This window comes from Notamacropus eugenii, chromosome 1, assembly GCF_028372415.1.
Source record: "Notamacropus eugenii isolate mMacEug1 chromosome 1, mMacEug1.pri_v2, whole genome shotgun sequence".
NCBI classification, from domain to species: domain Eukaryota; kingdom Metazoa; phylum Chordata; class Mammalia; order Diprotodontia; family Macropodidae; genus Notamacropus; species Notamacropus eugenii.
The window spans coordinates 550,580,322-550,600,599 of NC_092872.1; the positions used below are offsets into that span (position 1 = coordinate 550,580,322).

Here is a 20,278-nt window from a genome sequence, read left to right on the forward strand (position 1 = left end):
GATGTTGGCTTATATCTAATTTCTCCTAGACTACTGTTCATTTTTCTTAGCAGTTTAAAAAAAAAAATCACATAGTGACTCCTTACTCCAGTAGCTGGAGTCTTTACATTTATCAGACATTAGATTATCTTTTTTTTTAAACCAGTTCCAAATCATTTTGAGGATTGTTGCTTTGTAATATAGTTTGAGATCTGGTACTGCTGGGCTACCTTCTTTCCGACTTTTTAACACTTATTTTCTTTGTAATTCTTGACTTTTTGTTCCTCAAGATGAATTTTGTTATTATTTTTTCTAGTTCTATATGGTAATCTTTTTGTGTTTTCATTGATATGGAATAAATAAAATTAATTTATGCAGAGCTGTCATTTTTATTATATTAGCTCAACCTACCCCATTCAATTTTTCTCAAATTATTTAGATCTCTTCATGTGTTCAATAAAATGTTTGGTAGTTATATTCTATAGTCTAATTCTATAGCATTTTTTTTTACATTCTTATAGGTGTTTTAAATTGATTTTCTCTACCTACTAAGTATTGTCAATATTGATAAAGATTAGTTTTATCTTTATTCCTTTTGGAACTTCTTTATTTCTTTTGGAACTTCTTTATTACTTTATAGTGTCAATCGGCAAGTCTTGTGTGATCCTCATTATGGTTTCTTGGTACTTGAATGCTTTCTTTTTAGCTGCTTGCAGTATTTTTTCTTTAATTTGGAAGCTTTGAATTTTGGCTTTGGCATTACTACAAGTTTTCCTTTTGAGGTTTGTTTTAGGAGATGATAGGGAGATTATTTCTATTTTCTGTTAGAAGCACTTAGTTCTAAGTTATTTGGGCAATTTACATTTATGACTTCTTGAAATATTATATTTGAGCTTTATTTTTTCTGGTCATTAGGTAGTCCACTGATTCTTAGATTCTTTCTTCTTGACCTACATTTCAGGTCAGTTATTTTGATAATATATACCATACATTTTATTCTTTTTTTCAATCTTTTGGTTTTGTTTAATATTTATTACTGTCTCCTGGAGTCAGAAAGTTGAATTCTTGAGTCCAGTTTACCACCTTTTGTTCTAAGATATTAATTCTCCCTGCCATTTTTTCCTCCCTATATGTTCCATTTTGTATCTCTTCTTTCATTTCTTCCAGGTACTCTTGTAGTCCTTGTGGCCAGGACATTCTTTTTCTCTGAGGTTCTACTTGGACTTGTGGAATTTTTCTCTTCTTCTGGGTTTACCCCCTTGAGCTTCTCTCAGTCCAAGGTATTTCTACATTGTATTTGACATTTTCTCCTGCTTATGCATTTCTCCAGCCTCACTTTCTGGATTGTGGGCTTGTGCTCAGGTCAAAATACACTCCTGCGCTCCTGGATGCTGTGAATAGGCTCTGTTTAATTCTGAGTTCAGTGATTAAGACTAGGCTCCACTTTTTGTCGAAACTGTTTAACCTTGTATTTTGTGATTCTGACCCAGACTATCTGAATGCTGAATTGACCATGGGCTGCCTGAATTCTACTTTAGATACAGGTTGCCTGGATTCTGGCCCTGTTTCTTGCCTCATATAAGTCTCCTGAATCACCCCACATTGGGCACTGCATGGACTCCTTTTACTTGTACTGGGCACTATTATATTCCTGTCTCCCAATCGTGGGTGAGGATGGGGAAGGCCCTTGAATCATCTGTACTGGGTGCTGCTCTTTTCCTGTTCCTGCTTCATATTGAACTCTGAGATCACCCACGATGGTCACTGATCTCACCTTGTCTCTTCCCACCGGTTGGGCTCCTGGGTCCTTCCACCTTGGCATTTGCGCCAGCTCTGTCCCTTGCCTCAGTTGGGATTAAAGGCCCAGAGTAGCTTGTGTTGGGCACTGCCCTGGTCCACTGTCTCAGTGTGGAGTCTGGTGGTTTCATATTTTACTTTCTACCTACCCTAGCTTGTCTTCGTTCCATGATTTAGCAGGATTCTGCTAGTCTTTTTGTGCTATCCTGGACTGAATGGAGAAGTTTATAGCTGTGATTCTTCATCAGTATTCCTTAATAGTGCATTTTTAGAGTTTTATTTGAGTGTTTCTGGGGTACGTGGGCTCTTCTAGGTCTTCGTATGTCATCTCCCCATAATTTTGTCTAGCTCCTTTTCATTGTATTATGAAGTAACGCTGCTTAGAATTTTCTATTCTTGCTTCTCTGTATTGTTTTACAAATAAATTTGTACTCTAAACCATTATTGTCCCTGGTGGCTGCATCTTCTTTTGATATAAAGATTGTGTCTCCCAGTTGAGGTGGTTTTTTGGCCCTTTTTTGGTGGTCATCTTGTGGTGACTGTTATGTGTCCATTCAGCTTTACTAAGAAATCTGCATCTTTAGGATCTTTACCTTAACTGCTTGTCTTGGAAGAAGTTAACAGCTTTTTAAAAAAGTGATCATGTTTGACCTACTTAAACTACATTCTGCTTCTCATCTTTGTCCTTTCTGCTAAGTTGGCATTCATTTTGATCAGTTGATATTCCTGACTGAACACAGAAAGATAATTTTGATGACTTCTCTTTCTATTTATGCTGTATCTATCAAGATAAAGTCAATTTCATTTTTGTTATGATAGTACAGTATAGTTTACTTTAGTGCTCTCCATCTCCCTTCTTGAAGAGAATATATATTAAATATTGAGATTTTTTGAGTATTTTATTTTATCTCCCCAAATCATATTATAATATAATTTTCACCTTAATATTTTTCTATTTATTCATGGAAGTCATAAATATCAAAGTATACACTGACTTATTTTGAAAGATATTGCCATTTCTTCTTACAAATCATTTATTTCATCTCCTAATCTGGAAGTTGGCCCATAAACTACAGTTGTATTCATGGTATTCTATTAGCTTATCTTCCTCTTACGTGTTGTAGGAAGAGATAAAGTGTCCAATGAAATGTGCCTTCTTGCTTTGGGATATAAGATAACACCAACTCTATCAATTCCTTTGTTGGCCTCTTAAAAGAGAACATAAGAGCTGTTTCTCTACATAGAAGCAACTTCATCATCATGTTCTTTGATTTAATATATAGGGAAAATTAATTTCTATGGCAGCAGTTCAGTTTTCCATTATTGTAAGACCATTATTCATTGGGCAAACAGTGTCCTTGAAAAGTACTAACAGTGAACTAAACTTTCTAGATAGTCTCAGATAGTCTCTTAGCACTGTCTGTCTATCTCTCCCCTACTCTCCCAGCATCAAAGCAACAGAAAAAAGGATTCATACAGGATTATTTCCTGTTTATCACAGTTTTTAAAGTTGTCATTATGAAAAATCCATCAGCTCGTGATCGCCTGTCTAATTAAGAGCCTCTCCATACTAGCAGGCTTTACAGAGTATACAAACAGCATGTGGCTAGGCCAGTATTTTAAATTTTTTCAGTCTGAGGTACATGCTATACATGGCTCCCATTCTACTATCCTGATGATCTAGGATCACATTACCAGAAGAGTAATTGTGCGGAGCAACAATAATAATGACTCATTTACATATGAGTCCAATCTCCACTCAACACAATGATTTACAAAATATTTTCATCAGAAGATGGTCTATATGTTATTATCATTTCAGTACTTAGAGCTGAGGAAATCAAGGCTCAGACACAGTTAAGTGATTTCTGTCATATAGCTAATAATGATCAAAACCAGTACTGAATTCTTTTTTGTGACTCCTCAGGTCCTGTGTTGTTTCTACCTCACCAAGTTCCTGGGTTCCCTCCTTTGTGTCCTAAAGGAGATTGCAGAGATTTTTGTAATGGCAGCTTTGGGATCTGGAGATGAAACAGCTCAATTCCTGGCTTTCCCCATTTGTGTCTTCAGAGGCACTTATCTTTCCCCTTACCCAATTCAGGAGTAATAGGCATAAGAGAATGGACAGGCATTCCCTTTTAACAGCAAATTTATTGTCATTGCAAGTAGACAGAGGTATATACTAGGAAAAGGACCCCAGTAAATTTTGAGATAATATTTGTAAAAATGCTTATCACAGTGCCTGGAACATGGTGTGTGCTGTTTAGATGCTTATTTCCTTTCTCTCTTCTCTTTGGGTCCTTTATTGTGACAGAGGTGGGCTCAGATAATCAGGCAAGTTTCTTCATCCTGCTTTTCTTTTTAATTCCCTCATTTTGAGAGTATTGGTTTATATGTGTGGAAAATCTTTTTAGCTAGCAACCCCATCGTGTTATATCCATTATATACAGAATGATCTTGATTTTCTTAGGATTCTAGCAGCTTGTTAATTAGCCCAGGCTTCTCCCTGAAGCAAGGATTCATCTTTTAACACTAATTTTCTGGTGGTATTATGCATCCTGGAACACCACAGGCTCTGAAGAACTCAAGTTGAGGGTCTCCCAAAGAGTGGTGGATGATGGACATGAACCAGTCAGTCAATAAACATTTATTAATCACCTATGATGTGCTGTTCACCGTGCTGAACACTGGGAATGCAGAGAAAAACAAACAACTGCTCCTGTTCTCAAAGAATTATCAGTCTAATGGGAGACAGAATGCAAACAATTATCTATAAAAAGAATCTGCATACAAGATAAATTGGAAATAAACAACAGAGGGAAGAGACTAGAATTAAGAGGGACCAGAGGGCTTCCTGTGGAAGATGAGATTTTTTTTTTTTTCTGCCTGAAGGGGAGTCTAGGAGGCAGAGATGAGGAATGAGAGCATTCCAGGCATGGCCGGGGGGGTGGGGGGGTGGGGGCAGTCAATGAAAATGCCCAGAATCAGGACATGGAGTGTCTTGTTAGAAGAATAGCTAGGAGGCCAGTGTCACTGTATCAGAGAGTACCTGGAATATCGGGATGGGGCAGGGCATAGATGTAACGAAAATGGAAGGGGGCAAAATATGAAGGGTTTTGACAACCAGTAGTTTGTTTGTTTTAATCCTGGAGGTGATAAGGAGTCACTGGAATACATTAAATAAGGGAATGACATAGAAAGACCTGTACTTTAGTATAAACATTTTGACAGCTGAATGGAAGATAGAGTGGAGGGGGGAGAAGCTTATGGCAGGGAGACCCAGTATCCAGCTGTTGCCATAGTTCCAGGCATGGAATGATGAAGACCTGCACTAGGGTGGGTTCAAGGTTGCAAGGAGAGAAAGGGGCATATATAAAAAATATTGCAAAAGTGAAAATCATCAGGTCTTGGCAACAGATTGGTTATCAGGCTGTAAGAGTGAGGAGTTGGGGATACAACCAAAGTTAAGGGCAGTGCCCTCAACAATAGTGAATATGTTTCAAGATATTACCCATTAGAATTGTTCAGGAAAAGCAGCCCTTAGGATAATCATCATGGCTATCAATCGACATATTAAAAAATTCTCCTAATTATTACTTTTTAGAGAAATGTAAATTAAGGTCACTCTGAGGTTCCACTTCATACCCATCAGAGTGGCAAAGATGACAGAAAGGAAGATGTTAAATGATGGAGAGATTATGGAAACAGATATATTGATTGACTCTTGGTAGACCTATGAATAAATATAATCATTCTGGAAAGCAATTTGGATTATACACAGAAAGTCATTTAGTAGTGTATACATACCCTTTGACCCATCTTTACCATTGCTAGACCTATACCCAAAAGGGATCAGAGAAAGAGGAAAGGGCTCTATATGTATAAAATATTTGTAGCAGTTCTTTTGGTGGCAACAAAAAACTGGAAACTAAGGGGATGCCTGTCACTTAGACTGAACAAAATGTGGTATATGAATGTGATGAATTGTGCTGTAATAAGTATGGAAATGGATGATTTCAGAGACATAGGAAGACTTAAATGAACTGATACTAAATGAAGTGAGTAGAACCAGATGAACAATTTATATATATGTTACCAATATTATAAAATGAAGTAGTTTTGAAGACACTTGTAAACTGATGAAGAATGAAATGAGTAGAGCCAGGAGAACAGTTTATACAGTGACAACCCTATAAAGACAACCAACATTGAAACCTGTAAGAACTGTGATCAGTGCAGTGACTACCCACAATTCCAGTGGACTTATGAGACATGCTATCCACACCCTGACAGAGAAGTGGTGGATTTAGGGTACAAAGGGAGAAACATTTTTAGACAGAGCTAATGAGGGCATTTGTTTTTCTTTACTATGCATATTTATTACTTAGAATTTGTTATTCTTTTCTCTTTTTTTCAACGGGTTAGAAGGAGGTATAAGAGGGAGAGAAAATAGATTTCTATTTATTCAAAAAATACTTAAGTTGGAGGTCGTGGGGGCAGTGTACAGGTGTGAAATGTGATAGGTACTTTGAATAAAGGTCACTGTATTGTTAGTTTTGCTTAACTGTTTTACTTTGCTATAAGCGAAGCCTCACAGGGTGTAGGTGGTCTGGAAATGTTTGTAATGTAAAAACAAAACACATCAAAACTTTAAAAAGTCACTATCATTAGAGAGATGTGTGACTGTAAAAGGAGATGAGCCAGTCATTTAGAGAAAGTAAGGGCTTGCTGGTAAAGAATCCACCTGATCCATTTATAGGAAGGCCTCTAGATCTTAGAGGTAGATTCCCATGGATGATCCACATGAGGGCATGAAAGAGAATTGCACAGCAGCAGATGACAGAAATATGCGTCATGGTGTTCAGGTGAAGGAAGAATCAATATTGACAAAGTCATACCTCCATTGAAATTCTGAAATAGGATCCTTGTTAGACTCTAAAACCTTGTTTTTGGCCTTTTCGTAGTGGAGCAGGAGTTGAACTTTGGTGCTACTATAAATATCTGAATTCCCACCTTATTTTCTACATTTTGTGTACTTTTGTGTATTTCATTTTAGATTTGGTTGTGTATTTTCTCTATACTATAAGCTCCTTGAGTGATATGCCCTATTTTTCTGTTCCTCAAAGTGGCTTGTACAGTACCTTACATGTAGTATGTGCTTTTGAGTTAAATAATGTTCTAATGTATTCATTTGGTGGTGGTTCACATATATGTTTCCTTAATGGTATTCTGGTGTGTATTATTTGTAAATATAATCAGAATCCAATGTAATGTGCACATTTTTGATTTTCAGCATTTAAAAAGTATTGAGTCTTCATATTTATAGGAATGTTGTAAAATTTATTTTATTATGGCAAACTCTTAATTATGCCAATTGAAAAGGAAAACAAAATTTTTAGTATTAACTATTCTTACCAGAGCATCCTACAAAATCTTATTTGTGCTATGCTGAAATGTTCTGGTATAAGTTTGGGTGATTTTTCCTTTCAGGGAATTTGTATGAAAACATAATGTCTCATGAGAGTTTTGCAATTTTTAAATAAATATAAAACTACATATGCTTTGTTTTTCACATAATCAGCTTTCTGTCAGTAGTACTGTTTTGTACTCTTCTACAAGACTCTTGTCCTCTTCTTATTGTCTTCATTTTTAATAAGAATATACTAGGCTACAAAATAAAGAACAGCAATACAAGTTTAACATTTTCAGTTATGTAATGAATTTATCAATAAAATATCCACCATTTAGTTTGATAAAATGCTACAATTGGTCATGAATTAATTATTACAAATTTTTATCATGACTTGATCATGTGTGGCCAAGGGACCTGGCAATTTTTTCTTTTTTCATTTTCAATCATTCTCAACCCTGTTTGATACAACTGCGTTCTGTCACCTAGAAGTGTGTTTAATCAGTGTTTCTTGATCCAGTACTTAATTCAATAAACATTAAAACTACTATGTACAAAGCACTTGCTGGGTACTTGGGGTTTTCGAGAATTGAAGTTTAAAAAAAACAAACTTCATACCATCAGGGAGATTACATTCTGTTGGAACTGGGGATGCGATCTGTATACAGATAAGTAAGTTTAAGGTACTCTGAATGAGGAAAGAGCATTAATAACCAGATGTCTCAGGGAACATTTACAGAAACCTTGAAGAATGATAAAGATTTTAATAAGTGAAAATGAGAAAAGGGTACATTCCAGGCATGAGAAAGTATGGTCAAATGCACAGAGGTGGATATAGTAGGTGAGAGATAATGAGAGATCCAGAATGACTCCTATGTTGCAAGCCTGAGTTACTGGAAAGATGATATCCTTTACAGAAATAAGGAAGCTAGGAGAAAGGGAGAGTTTAGGGGGAAACATCATGTGCTCCCCTTTTGGACATACTAAATTTAAGATATTTACAGGATATCCAGTTCAAGATGTCTGAAAGGCAGTTGGGGATGCAAGATCATTATCTGTTTATAGTATTAATTATCAGCAAGACAAGTCACAATCCCTCTGAACCTGTTATTTCATCTATAAAGAAAGAGAGCAATGGCATCTACGTCTTATGGTAGCTGTGTGAGGATCATGTTAGAGAATATATGTAAAGCATTCTGCAAACCTAAAAGCCCTATGTAAATGTGAACTATTAGGAAGAGATCTGCCTAAAGTCATTCAGCTAATAATGGTCAGTGCCATTATTTTAAATTTGTGGTAAAAATAGGCCTCTTACAAGTTCTTAATCCTCTTGGTGGGTGTTGGTGATACCAGAGGGTTATTTTTGAAAGGGGTGGTGGATTTGGGTATTAAATTAAGGTGTTTAGAACCCGACAAAATGTACTGCTTCAAATATATTTTTTGTTATATTCAATTACATTTTTTAAAGTGTTCTTAAAGAAATGTTTTTCCACTAGCAAGTTGCTGAGTGCTTTTAAATACTAACATGCATTTCCTTAAAAATGCAGTTTCCTGTGTTTTTTGTGGGATGATATTTAAATATTTTCTTCCAGAGTACTTTCAGTAGCACTAATAACCTGACCCTTCAGCTGTGCATTTTGGTGGTACTTAGTAACCTACTTACTAATGCAGTCATTTAGCAAATAGAGTGGAAAGATCTGTTAAGTGGATGAGGAATTATTTGACTAATCAGGGGAACTGCCATCTATATTCCAACACAGTGCACCCATAATAATGTCATCAGTAAAACTATTATGAATAACATTTTTCCAGCTGATAACAATGTTAGATTTTGAAACTTAAAGATGTACAGTTGAAGATAAACTTCTTGAGGTTAGGAACTGTCCTTTGTTTTGTTTTTGTATCTCTGGTGCACGTAGTAGGTGCCAAATAAATGCTTCCTGGATTGGAAGTATAACTTAGATATCATGATGAGATCTTTATCATCTTCAGTGTTTAGGACTGAGAAGCACAGCATTCAAAGGAAATTATACTTTTATACCTGGTACCTTACAAAAGAATGATTGTCAGGTTTTTGTTTTTTTGGTGGGGTTTTTTTTTTGGTCCAGAAGTATTTTCATTGATTTAAAATAAACTCCCTGAATTGAAAATTGCTCTCAACAATATAGAAAAGCAATAATTGGTATTTGAGAACCACCAGGCATGCAGTAAAATTAAGTGACTTGCCTTTGTTCTTTTTATTTAGTTGTTTCAGTCATGTCCGACTCTTCTGTAAAGTGAAAGATTTGGACTAGATGGCATCTTAGGCCCATTCTGGTTAAAAATTTGTGATCCTATTATATTCTACATTTTCACCCTCTCAAGCAACTGAAGGGTGTGCCAGTTTTCTTTTTAGTAAAATGGCATAGACCATATCTATACAGTCCCTTTCCAGTTTTGTAAGATGCTGTCTGTCCTTTAAAAAAAGTATCATTTATGAAGTAGCTTATTTTTGTTTTATAGGTATGTTTCGAAAAGAAGAAGAACTAACTCCATCACAGAAAGGTTTGGCTGTAAGGTATGTTCTTTATAATACCTAATTCCTAGTCTCTTGGGCTTTTGTGTTCAATAGTCTTTAAAGTTTTTAAAAGCAAATAATATTTTTACAATGTATTTATTGATAAGTTTAATCTCTTTCTTGGAATGTTTACTGTGTACTGTGGAGAGGAAAAAGAATGTTAATGTGTATTATATGTGACAACTAAGAAATAAAAAAAATCATCTCCCTCATAAGCAAAAAATACATCTTCCCCTATTTTCATTCACTAGCCTTCAAGTAACAAATATTAGATGTATGCTGAACATTATGCTAGATTCTGGATTTGGATGAAATGTAGTTCGTGGATCTCACAATGAGGGGTAAAAATACAAAGCCACCTTACTGTAATATGCAATATTAGTTGTATAGGCCATTCAAGAGTTGTAAAACCAAGTGTGATATGTGAGACCAGAAGGAGAGGGTCATCAGCAGTTCTTTGGGGTGGCAATCAGGGAAAGTTTCATTGGGTGAAGAAGGTACTTGAATTGATTTTTAAAGAATGAGTAGGAATTCAATAGGTGAAGAGAATATTCCCAGGAGAATGAAAGATGTGAATAAAGACAAAGACCCCAGAGTGTGCAAAATGCTTGGAGGAGTAGGATTGGAATGGGGAGGAAAGCAAGATAGAGTAATATAAGATAAAGTAGGGTAAGTAGGGTGACATCAGATCCTGAAGGGCTAGGAGTGCCTGGAAAAGGAATTCATACTTTACACATAGGCAGTCAGTATCTTTTGGAAGTTTTTTATCTCTGGAGTATGATAGACAGATCTGTGTGAAGCAAAGATTATTCTAGAAGGATTGTAAAAGATCAGTTGAATCTGAAGAGAAAAAGGTGGAAAAACTTTTTGAAGAGTCTATTATAGTAGTCTAGGCAGTGCCTAATGAGGGCTTGTATGATAGTGATATTAGTGGGAATAGAGAGAAGAGGATAGGTGAGAGATCTTGGGGAAGAGAAATTCACAAATACTGCCAAAGGTGAGGGAGAACAAAGTATGAAAGACCACTGCACATTTCAGGTATGGAAAATAGGGAAACAGATGGCTTCTTAGATAACTAGAGAAATCATCCTTCTGGACTAGATTTAGGAAGATGCAAATAGAACACACCAGTGCCATTATCGTACAGATCACTGAAGATTTGATTTCAGTTTCAGAAGGGAAGTCAAGACTAGAGAGAGTGATTGAACAGTCACCTGTCTAGAGGCTGAAACTCTGAGTGAAGGAAAATGTTGGGGAGAATGTATAGATAAAGAAAAGAGAAACAAGGACAGGCCTTTGGAAGACTAGTGTGTGTATGTTCATCCTTCATTGCTGAAGAAGACCATGCCATCAGAAAAATGATGACGTGACTTGCACTTGACTTTGTTTTGAGTGAGGGAGGGCTGTGCAGGTCACCAGCCTCACTTCTCCACCAGAGTCATCTGAATCCTGTGACCAGATATTCATCAGGATGACTGAAGATGACCCAGGATGAGGCAGTTGGGGTTAAGTGACTTGCCCAAGGTCACACAGCTAGTGAGTGTCAAGAGTCTGAAGTGAGATTTGAACTCAGGTCATCCACTGCACCACCTACTGCCCCTTGGAAGACTAGTATATGAGGTTAGAAAGATCACGAGCTAGCACAGGAAAAAAGAGAAGTGGCAGTAGGAGAATAAAAGGGAATGAGGTGTCCATAAGACTGAGGAATGATAGACAATGCCCTGGAAAAGAAGAAGCATTATGTAGTAGAAAACATGTGGGACTTGGATTCAGAAGACCTGGGTTCAAATCCTTTTCTAGTGCTGTGATAATGGGCAAATCACTTACCTCTCTGAGCCTCATTTTTGAAATGTATTAATATCTTACCAGGTCTGTTTTGTGGTAAACGATTTTTAAATCACATACTGTACAGGTGTGACTTACTATTAGTTAGGAAAGTGATTAGTTAGGGAAGTGATCAGTGGTGTCTGCTATGGATAGGTAAAACAGGATGAATGCTAAAAAACATTAGATTTTGCTGTTAGCTCATTGGTGATCATTTAAAGAATAGTTTCAGTAGAGTGGTGAGGGTCAGTGTCAAATTTGAAGGTTTTTAGGATGGAGTGGATTGTGAGGAAGTGGAAGCAATCTGTGTAACCCCCTATCAAGATGTTTCACATTGAAGTGAGGAGAGAAGGAATTGTAGGCAGATTGTATTGGAAGTCTAGCATTATTAAGCAACCTACTATGTGCCAAGGCACTGTGCTAAGTGCTGAGTATAGAAAAAGACAAAAAAACCAGTTCCTCCTTATAAGGAACTCACGATCTGATGGGGTAGACATCACATAAATAACTTTGTACAAACAAGATATATATATATATATATATATATATGTGTGTGTGTGTGTGTATGTATATATATATATACATATACATACACACACATATATATATACACATATATATATGTACATATGATAAATTGGAGATCATGTCAGAAGGAAGGCACTACTGGCATTAAGGGGAATCAGGGGAGGTTTCTTGTATAAAGTAGGATTTTAGCAAAGATCTGAAGGAAGTCAGGGAAGCCAGGAGACAGAGATGGAGATGAACAGGGAGAGAATTACAGGAATGGAGGATACCTGGTGAAAATGCCTGAAGTCAAGAGATGGAGTGCCTTGTTCAAGGAACAGCAAGGACTCTAATGTCATTGGATCAGAGTATGTGGAAGGAGAGTAAGTTGTAAGAAGGCTAGAGAGGTATGGGGTGGGGGAGACTTTGTACACTGCAGAGGAGCAAGTTAAGTCTTTAAAAACCAAGCATTGGTTTTTGTATTTGATCTTGAAAGTAATGGGGAGCCATTGGAGTTTCTTGAATGGGACAGGGGGTGAATTTGTCAAATGTATACTTTAGGAAGATCACTTTAACAGCTAAGTGAAGAATGGACTGGAGTGGAGAGAGACCAAGCAGCAGGCTAGGGCAGTAATCCAGGTGTGAGGAGATGAGGGCTTGCATTAGGGTTGTTGCAATGTCAGAGGAGAGAAGGAAGCATGTTCTAGAGATATTGGGAAAGTGGAATCTTGACACTTGGCCACTAACTGGATATGGGAGGAAGAAGGGAGAACAGTGTGAGAGAGTATAGAATTGAGGATGACACCTAAGTTGTGAGCTTGAATGTCTGAGAGGATGATAGTGCCTTTGATGTTAAGGTTTAAGAAAAGACTTTTTAATGCTGGAAAAACCTGAGAATTTTTGTAGATAGATGAAGATACATGAGAAGGAATGGTTGCCTCTTCAGATTCCTGGAGGACATAGGAAGGAAGGAGATAAGGAGAACAAGTGAAGGCCATTCGCCGAATTAAGAATTTGTCTTCCTCTGTACCTAGAAGCAAGGACAAAAAGTATTTGATGAAACCAAGAAGTTTTGAGGAACAGAGGCAGGACTGGGGAGCTTGTCACACGGGCTTAATCATCTCAGTGAAGTTGAAGGCTAGGACATCTTGCTGAAAGGATGGGAGTTAGGAGTACATTTAGAGCTTAAAAGATGAGAGATTGGTCTGAAACAGTCACTGTGAGCATTGAAACACGGAGCAGAGAAGGGTGAAAGAGCAACAAGAGGGGTCTAGCTGAGGCTAGGTAAGGAATGTGGTATAGTGGATACATTGCTAGAGCTGAAGTAAGGAAAATCTGAGTTCATTTCCTGCCTGCAGCCATTACCAGCCTTGGACAAGTTATTCAATATTTCTGACTCTTATCTTCTTCATTAGAAATCTTGGGGTAACAACAGATGCAGCATCTACCTCATAGTGCTGTTTTAGGTGAAACACTGTATGAATGTATGCAGACTTCAAAATATTATGTACATTCCATCATTATTGTTGTTATTTTGTGCCCATAAATTTATAGAGAATGAAATCAGTTCCATTTCATTATGTTCTCCAGCAAATTTACTAATTCTGAAGCAGAATCAGAGAAATTGGATGGTAAAGACTACCCAGAGATGAGGATTCACAGGTGGAGAGTGATGGAAGATCATGAGATCAGGGGTTATGGGGTAGTGATTAGTGAACAGGTATGGAGGCAAATGAATCCAGAGCTCAGGAGTAAAGGTTCATGTGCAGGTTCTGAGAATATGGGACTAGTGGATGTTGAGCTCGCCTGAAAGTCAGAAAGACCTGGGTTCACATCTCACCTCTGACACATACTCATTGTGACCTTGGGCATGTTATTGTGTTCTAGTTAGTTCTCAAAGACTGTAAGTTGTGGAGATGATGCCCACCTGCATTGGCAGAGGTGGCTTCCTAACCTAGGAGTTCCCTAGATGAATAAAATCTCAGATCTTGGACCTATCCCCTATGTTGGTTATGATAAGGGAAAACAAGTAAACTTAATGAGAGAGATAGATAAGAGGTTGTGTCTGAGGGGAATTTCAAGGTCTTAAAGATAGTATATTTATATCTTAGACGTGTCTCCAGATCCTAGAGATGACCTATTTCAGAAAGAAGTCTAAGATGTGACAGTGCTAATATTTTGTGGAAGTAGGATGGATAAAGAGAAGATTGTTTTTATAGAGAAAGCATAGAAATTATGAGGTCAATTTGTTAGATTTTTCAATATGAATATTAAAGTGCATATGACTATGATGAGTAGGGATGAGAAGGGAGAGGTGGAAGAGGATATCTATAAGCTGGATCTCATTTCTATTATCATGACCTAAGGTTTAATATAAATAATAAAGTGAATTGATGTGGTTTTCTTTGTTAATACCATGTTAATAGAGTCAGAAAATTTCCAAAATTTTGAACAACTCTGATTTTCACAAATAAATGACTTTGTTTATTGATTTGGCTAATGGCATATTTGGAGATGCTGGATCTTTTGGCTTAGTAAATGAACATTTGTGTTATTATTTATGTCTTGATCATTGCTTTAATATTGTACTCTGCTAACTGTTAGTAGTGTATGTACCTCATTTTTATATGGCTATCAATTTTAATGTATTAAAAATGTTAAAATTTCTAATTATCCTTTGTAACACAAAAATAGTTTCATTAAGAAATCTCTTGCTATATATAAAACTAGAGCTAATAGAAAGTTGTTAGGAAAACAAGTTAGAATATACATAAAGGATACCAAAATGACAGTTAATAAAATTATGGAAAATTTAATTTTATTTGATCTATTAAATTACATAAATGGGATAACATCATAGTAGACTCAGAGAGACAAAATTATATAGTACAAAAAGTGATGGATTTACAGTCAAAAGACCTAGGCTTACTTCCTGTGGTTGATGTGTCACTGGTTTTATTAATTAAATTTCCATTTCCTTATCTATAAAATGGGAAATAGGGCTATTGTAAGCACCAAAATGAGACCATGTATATAAAGTACTTAGTGAATTGTAAAGCTCTATGTAAATTTTAATTATCATCATCATTATAGTACTATTATTCAATCATTTTTCAGTCATGACTCCATTTAGGGTTTTCTTCACAAAGGTACTGGAATGGTTTGTCATTTCCTTCTCCAGATCATTTTACAGATGAGGAAACTGAGACAAACAAGGTCACGTGACTTGCCCAGGGTCAGCTAGTAAGTGTCTGAGGCCACATTTGAACTCGTCTTCCTGATTCCAAACCCAGTACTCTATCCACCGTACCACCTAGCTATTCTCATTATTATAATATAGAAATATAAATCTTTAGCAAATATCAAGTTACTAAAAAAAAAAAAAGCCTAAGTATTTAAACGATTTTCTTGACTGTTATAAATGTTGAACCAAACATTATTTTAGTAAATTTCATTTTTGTTGAAGTTTTAGAATTATAATCTTCTGTCCCTATAGATTGTTATACCCAGTTTGACCATGGTAAAGCTAGTAATGTTTTAATAACTGTTTTGTTTTTGTTATTGAAGTGACTGATCATAAAAATGACCTTAGTTGCCTGAGTATAAGTTCTGTGATTCAAGTTCAAATCTTTTTAACAGACTTATTGTAGCTCCCTTTTATTATTTTTCTTGATCATCAGAAACATTCTGATGTTTGACAGTGGAGGAGGGTGACAGAGCAATGGGAAGGATGATGGAAGGGATGGAAGGAGAATATACTTTCAGAACTTCAACCAAAAGACTAAAACTATAAGTTAATAAATCTTGTTCTTATTTCCATGGTATTGAAGCCTAAAGGAAAAGTATTTGACTCCAGTTCATCTTTTTAAATAGTTATTAAGAATAATTTTTCATGTGACTGCCTTTAAACCTCGGAGGAGGGGGAAGAATAATTTTAAATGAAATAGAACATGCCAGTTTTCCAATATTGCTAAATGATTGTGTTTGATAGGATATTTATGTGACATAGAAAATATTTTAGTCCCATTTACTGAAAATTAAATGTGTCCACTTATAGTCCTTCCTTGCTATTTTTTTAGGGAGAAAGATATTTCAAATTAAGGAAATGCATGTCCTAAGATTCTCCACTCAAACCCTAGTTTGGTGCCATGTCTCCTTATGGCATGGAGATGACCATGAAGTTCCATGTGCAAGCTCTGACAAGCTTTTCTACACTGCAAGGGCTTCAAGGCCAGACCCTATGATAGAGTCTATTTATGTTATCCAAGGATCAGCCTAGCAAAATTTGGAGGGGTACATACCCATATTTGCTGTCAGGTGATGAGATTTTTCAGCTATAGTAACTTTTAAAGATCCTCTAAGTCATAGAGAGGTTGTAGTCTGCATGAGTAGAGAGAATCTTCACTCCATTGAAATCACAGGTTGTTGAAGTATTGAAATATTCCAGGATATTCCTTTTTTCTTTGACAGCTTTTCATTTTTCAGAAATCCATAGCCCCCAGTCGTAGAACTAGGTCTACAAGACAAAAACATAAATTCTCCTTATTCATATACAACTTAAGATTTATCAAAATTATTAACTTTTTTCCATATTGAGCAGCAGCATGTTTGGACTCACAGTGTTCACATAGAATAATGAGCAGACCCCAGAATAAAAATTCTCTGTCTGCTAATAATATACATAGATTTCCACATCATTATACATGTATTTTAAGTTATTCTTAGTGGGAAACTTAAGAATGAATACTTCTACAGTGATTTATGATCTAAAAACTCATCATTGATCTTTGATGCACTCTGTTATCACACATTCTCATTACAGAAATTCAAGCGAAAAAAACCATCTCATTTATTTTGGAAATAGAAAAAACAGTAGTAGGAGGACTGGCTAGTCCTGTAGTGGACCTCTTAAAATATTATGCTACATCTTACAAGATGCTTATCTTTAAATTCCAGACGCATGCCAAGTCTACTGGAGTATTTAAGTTACAACTGTAATTTCATGGGTATCCTGGCAGGCCCATTATGCTCTTACAAAGACTATATTACTTTCATTGAAGGCAGATCATACCAACTGACACAGTCTGAAGCAAATGGAAAAGAAGAAATACAATATGAAAGAACAGAACCATCTCCAAATGTAAGATCTCTAAATTTTATGGGGCTATTATGTACCAGAATGTTGCATGAAAAGTTTATTTTGAATTATTTATTTATAGACATCAGTATTTTCAAGTATATTTTGGGATTTATCTTATCTAAACAAAATTGTTCTTTAAAATATTTTAGGATATTTAAATAGATAAATATCTATACCTGTTGTTGGTTTCATGGACAAAGACGAGATTGCTTCCCTCAGAAACGATGTTAAATTCTACCTCAGATGATGTAATTGATGCTTATAGGTTTATGGATTTAGAGTTGGAAGGGACCTTTGAGGTCCTTTAGTATAACTTACTTTTTTTATAAATGAGAAAATGGGCCTTCAAAGCTTAAGTGATTTGCCCTAGGTCACACAAGTAGTGAATATGTTAAATATGTCATAGCAAATAAAATGAAACATTAACTATTAAGGGAAAATGTATTCAAAACATATTCATTGAAAAGATAGTAAGAAATGCTTATGAATAAATATCTTGATGATTCTTACATGCTTTTTGTTATATTTTAACAAGTAATTCTATAACAGACTTAAGGGGACATTTAGATACAAAGAAGAATATCCTTTATTTGTAATACTTCTGTCTTCTTTGGCCTTAAAAATTATGTATTCATAGAAGGGGTATATCAATAATATGCAATTAGATATAGTCCAAACTCAAGATGAAAAGTTCCTTAGTGATTAATCTGACTCAGTATGTGAGTCCTAGTTATCTACATCTCCCAGAGGAAAAGCAGTTTGTTACTTCATGACTGTTCCTGTGAATAATACTGTTAGGTGGTACTTCGGAAAACACTTTTACCTTGGTTGCCCTCTTGTTGAAGTCCAGGAGGCTCCAGAGTATAAATAGGTAAAAGCTTAGATTAAGAAGATTTGAGTTGGAACATCACCTCCACCATTTAGTAGATTGTGAACATGGGCAGTAGCTTCTCTTGCCTTTAGCTTCTCCAGCTGTAATAAATTTTTCATACCTAACTTTATAATAGAGTTGTTATCAGGAGAAGATGTAATTGTTCATGTGAATATTTTGTAAACTATATGGCAGTCTATAAATGTAGATGATGATTATTGATTCCTTTCCTTGGCCACCTGCATGAAACTGCAGGAAAGTAGTAGAAGTAGCAGGAGTTAACGAAGAAGATCATGGGGAAAGTGGCTTCTAAAAATAATAAAAATTAATAATAACTGCTATTTGTGTGATGCTTCAAAGGTGCTACAAAGTATATATTGATTAATTGTAAGGGGCCTATTGGATGCTTCATGAAATTCCTCTACCTTTTCATTCTCTGCAGAAGGTATTGGGTGTTTATCAGCATTGCCACAGGAGATGACCAACTATCCCATGAGATAATGTTTCTCATATTTGTGAACAGGTGATAAATAAAACCTTTTCTTCCATTTGCCTTTCCAGGAAGTTGTTGTGAGCCATCTTTCTGCTTATTAACAGTGTAAAACTTCCTTCTGTTTTCTGGTTTTTTTATACATGGGATTGTTGAGTTTGATAACAAGTTCTTACAGCAGTATGTTTACTCATTGATCATTGGATGAGGAGCTCACGTACAAAATGTCATCAACTACATTAGTTCATGGATGTTTAAAAAATGAGGTATTTCTTAGCAGACTCTGCCCCTGCCCCCTTCCTGTCACTCTGCCAATAGTATTACAAGGTTGAAACTGTGGGTGTTCCATGAGACAAAGGCTATTTTGTATTTTTCTTTTCTTTTTATACATTGATATGAATAAGAACTTCATTGCCAAATGACCATCCTACAGAGGATGAAGCTCCACATTTAGCTAGGTTTATCCTTGAAAAGTAGACTGTACTTTTGCTGGAACCATAGCTAAAGCCTTTCTGGCAGATATAGAACTTTACACAGTTTGTGTTCCTCTGGCATAGCCATTTAAAATTCCCTTCAGTGGAGGGAGAGATGCAATCAGTGATATTGCAAATCTGTTTGAAATCTGAGATTTTACATAGCACTTTCCTTGCATTATGTATTTCCCAGTCCTTGTGACTGGGAAAAACATGGGGTCTAGACTCATAGGATCAGGGTTTGAATCCTACGACTAATCCTACCTGTATGACTTAAGGTATGCTACTTCTCTCTGGGCCTCTGTTTCCTAAAAATGAGGAAATTGGTCTAGATGAGGTCCCTTCCAACTCCAGATACATACTGTGATACTATGGGACTATTTCATATAAAGAAAATAGATGCAAATATATACAGAGTAGTTAAATATAAAGTAGTTTGAAAGGGAGGGCATTAGCAGCTGGAGGGGGAAATCAGGAAAGGCTTCATGCAGAAGATGGTATTTGAGGTACATCTTAAAAGAAGAGAGGGACCCTGAGAAAGAGGTAAGAAGAAAGTGCATTCCAGGTATGTGGTACTGCCCTCATACAGGCTGAGACGGGAGGTAGAGCAGTTGGGTGGTGTAGGGGATGGAGCGCTAGACTTGGAGTCAATAATCTTGGCTTCGGATTCTAATGTTATTGTAGGAATAAATGAATTTACACTTTTAAAGTGTTTTGTATATCTTAAAGCACTATATAAATGGTGCTTATCATCATTATCATCATGTGTAAGGAAAAGAGAGAGGGACTGTTTGATGGATTTCAGATATAAGAGAGAGGGAGTAATGTCTGATGAAGCTGGAATCCAAATTGTGTAGGGCTTTAAAAGCTAAACAGAGCAGTTTATATTTTATCCTAGAGGCAGTTGGAAGCCACTGGAGTTTAGGTGAGTTATGTGGTCAGATCTACACTTCAGGAATATCATTTTGACAGCAGCATATGTGGTGGAGTGGAGAGATGAGACACTTAAGGCAAAGACCAATTAAGATTAAGAGGCTGTCTCTAGGTGAGAGATCTCTGAGTAGAGAGAAGGGTTTGAATGGAAGATATTGTGGAAACAGAAATGGTAAGATTTAGACATTGGATATGTGGTGAGGGAAAGTGAGAAGTCCAGGATAACACCAAGGTTATGAACCCAGGAGACTGGTAACTTAGATAAAAATCAGCAAGTTTGTAAAAGGGAATCATTTT

The 20,278-nt window shown here is 36.1% G+C and overlaps 1 protein-coding gene across 2 annotated transcripts in view; it reads left to right on the forward strand.

The window, feature by feature from the left end:
* Nucleotides 1–20,278, forward strand: part of MBOAT2 (membrane bound glycerophospholipid O-acyltransferase 2) — a 178,580-nt gene that overhangs the window by 133,859 nt on the left and 24,443 nt on the right. For both annotated transcript variants that reach the window (XM_072634276.1, XM_072634275.1), the window contains 2 exons: nucleotides 9,689–9,743; nucleotides 17,031–17,214. In XM_072634276.1, coding sequence (XP_072490377.1) covers nucleotides 9,689–9,743; nucleotides 17,031–17,214 — 239 coding nt within the window. The remainder of the gene's footprint in view (nucleotides 1–9,688; nucleotides 9,744–17,030; nucleotides 17,215–20,278) is intronic.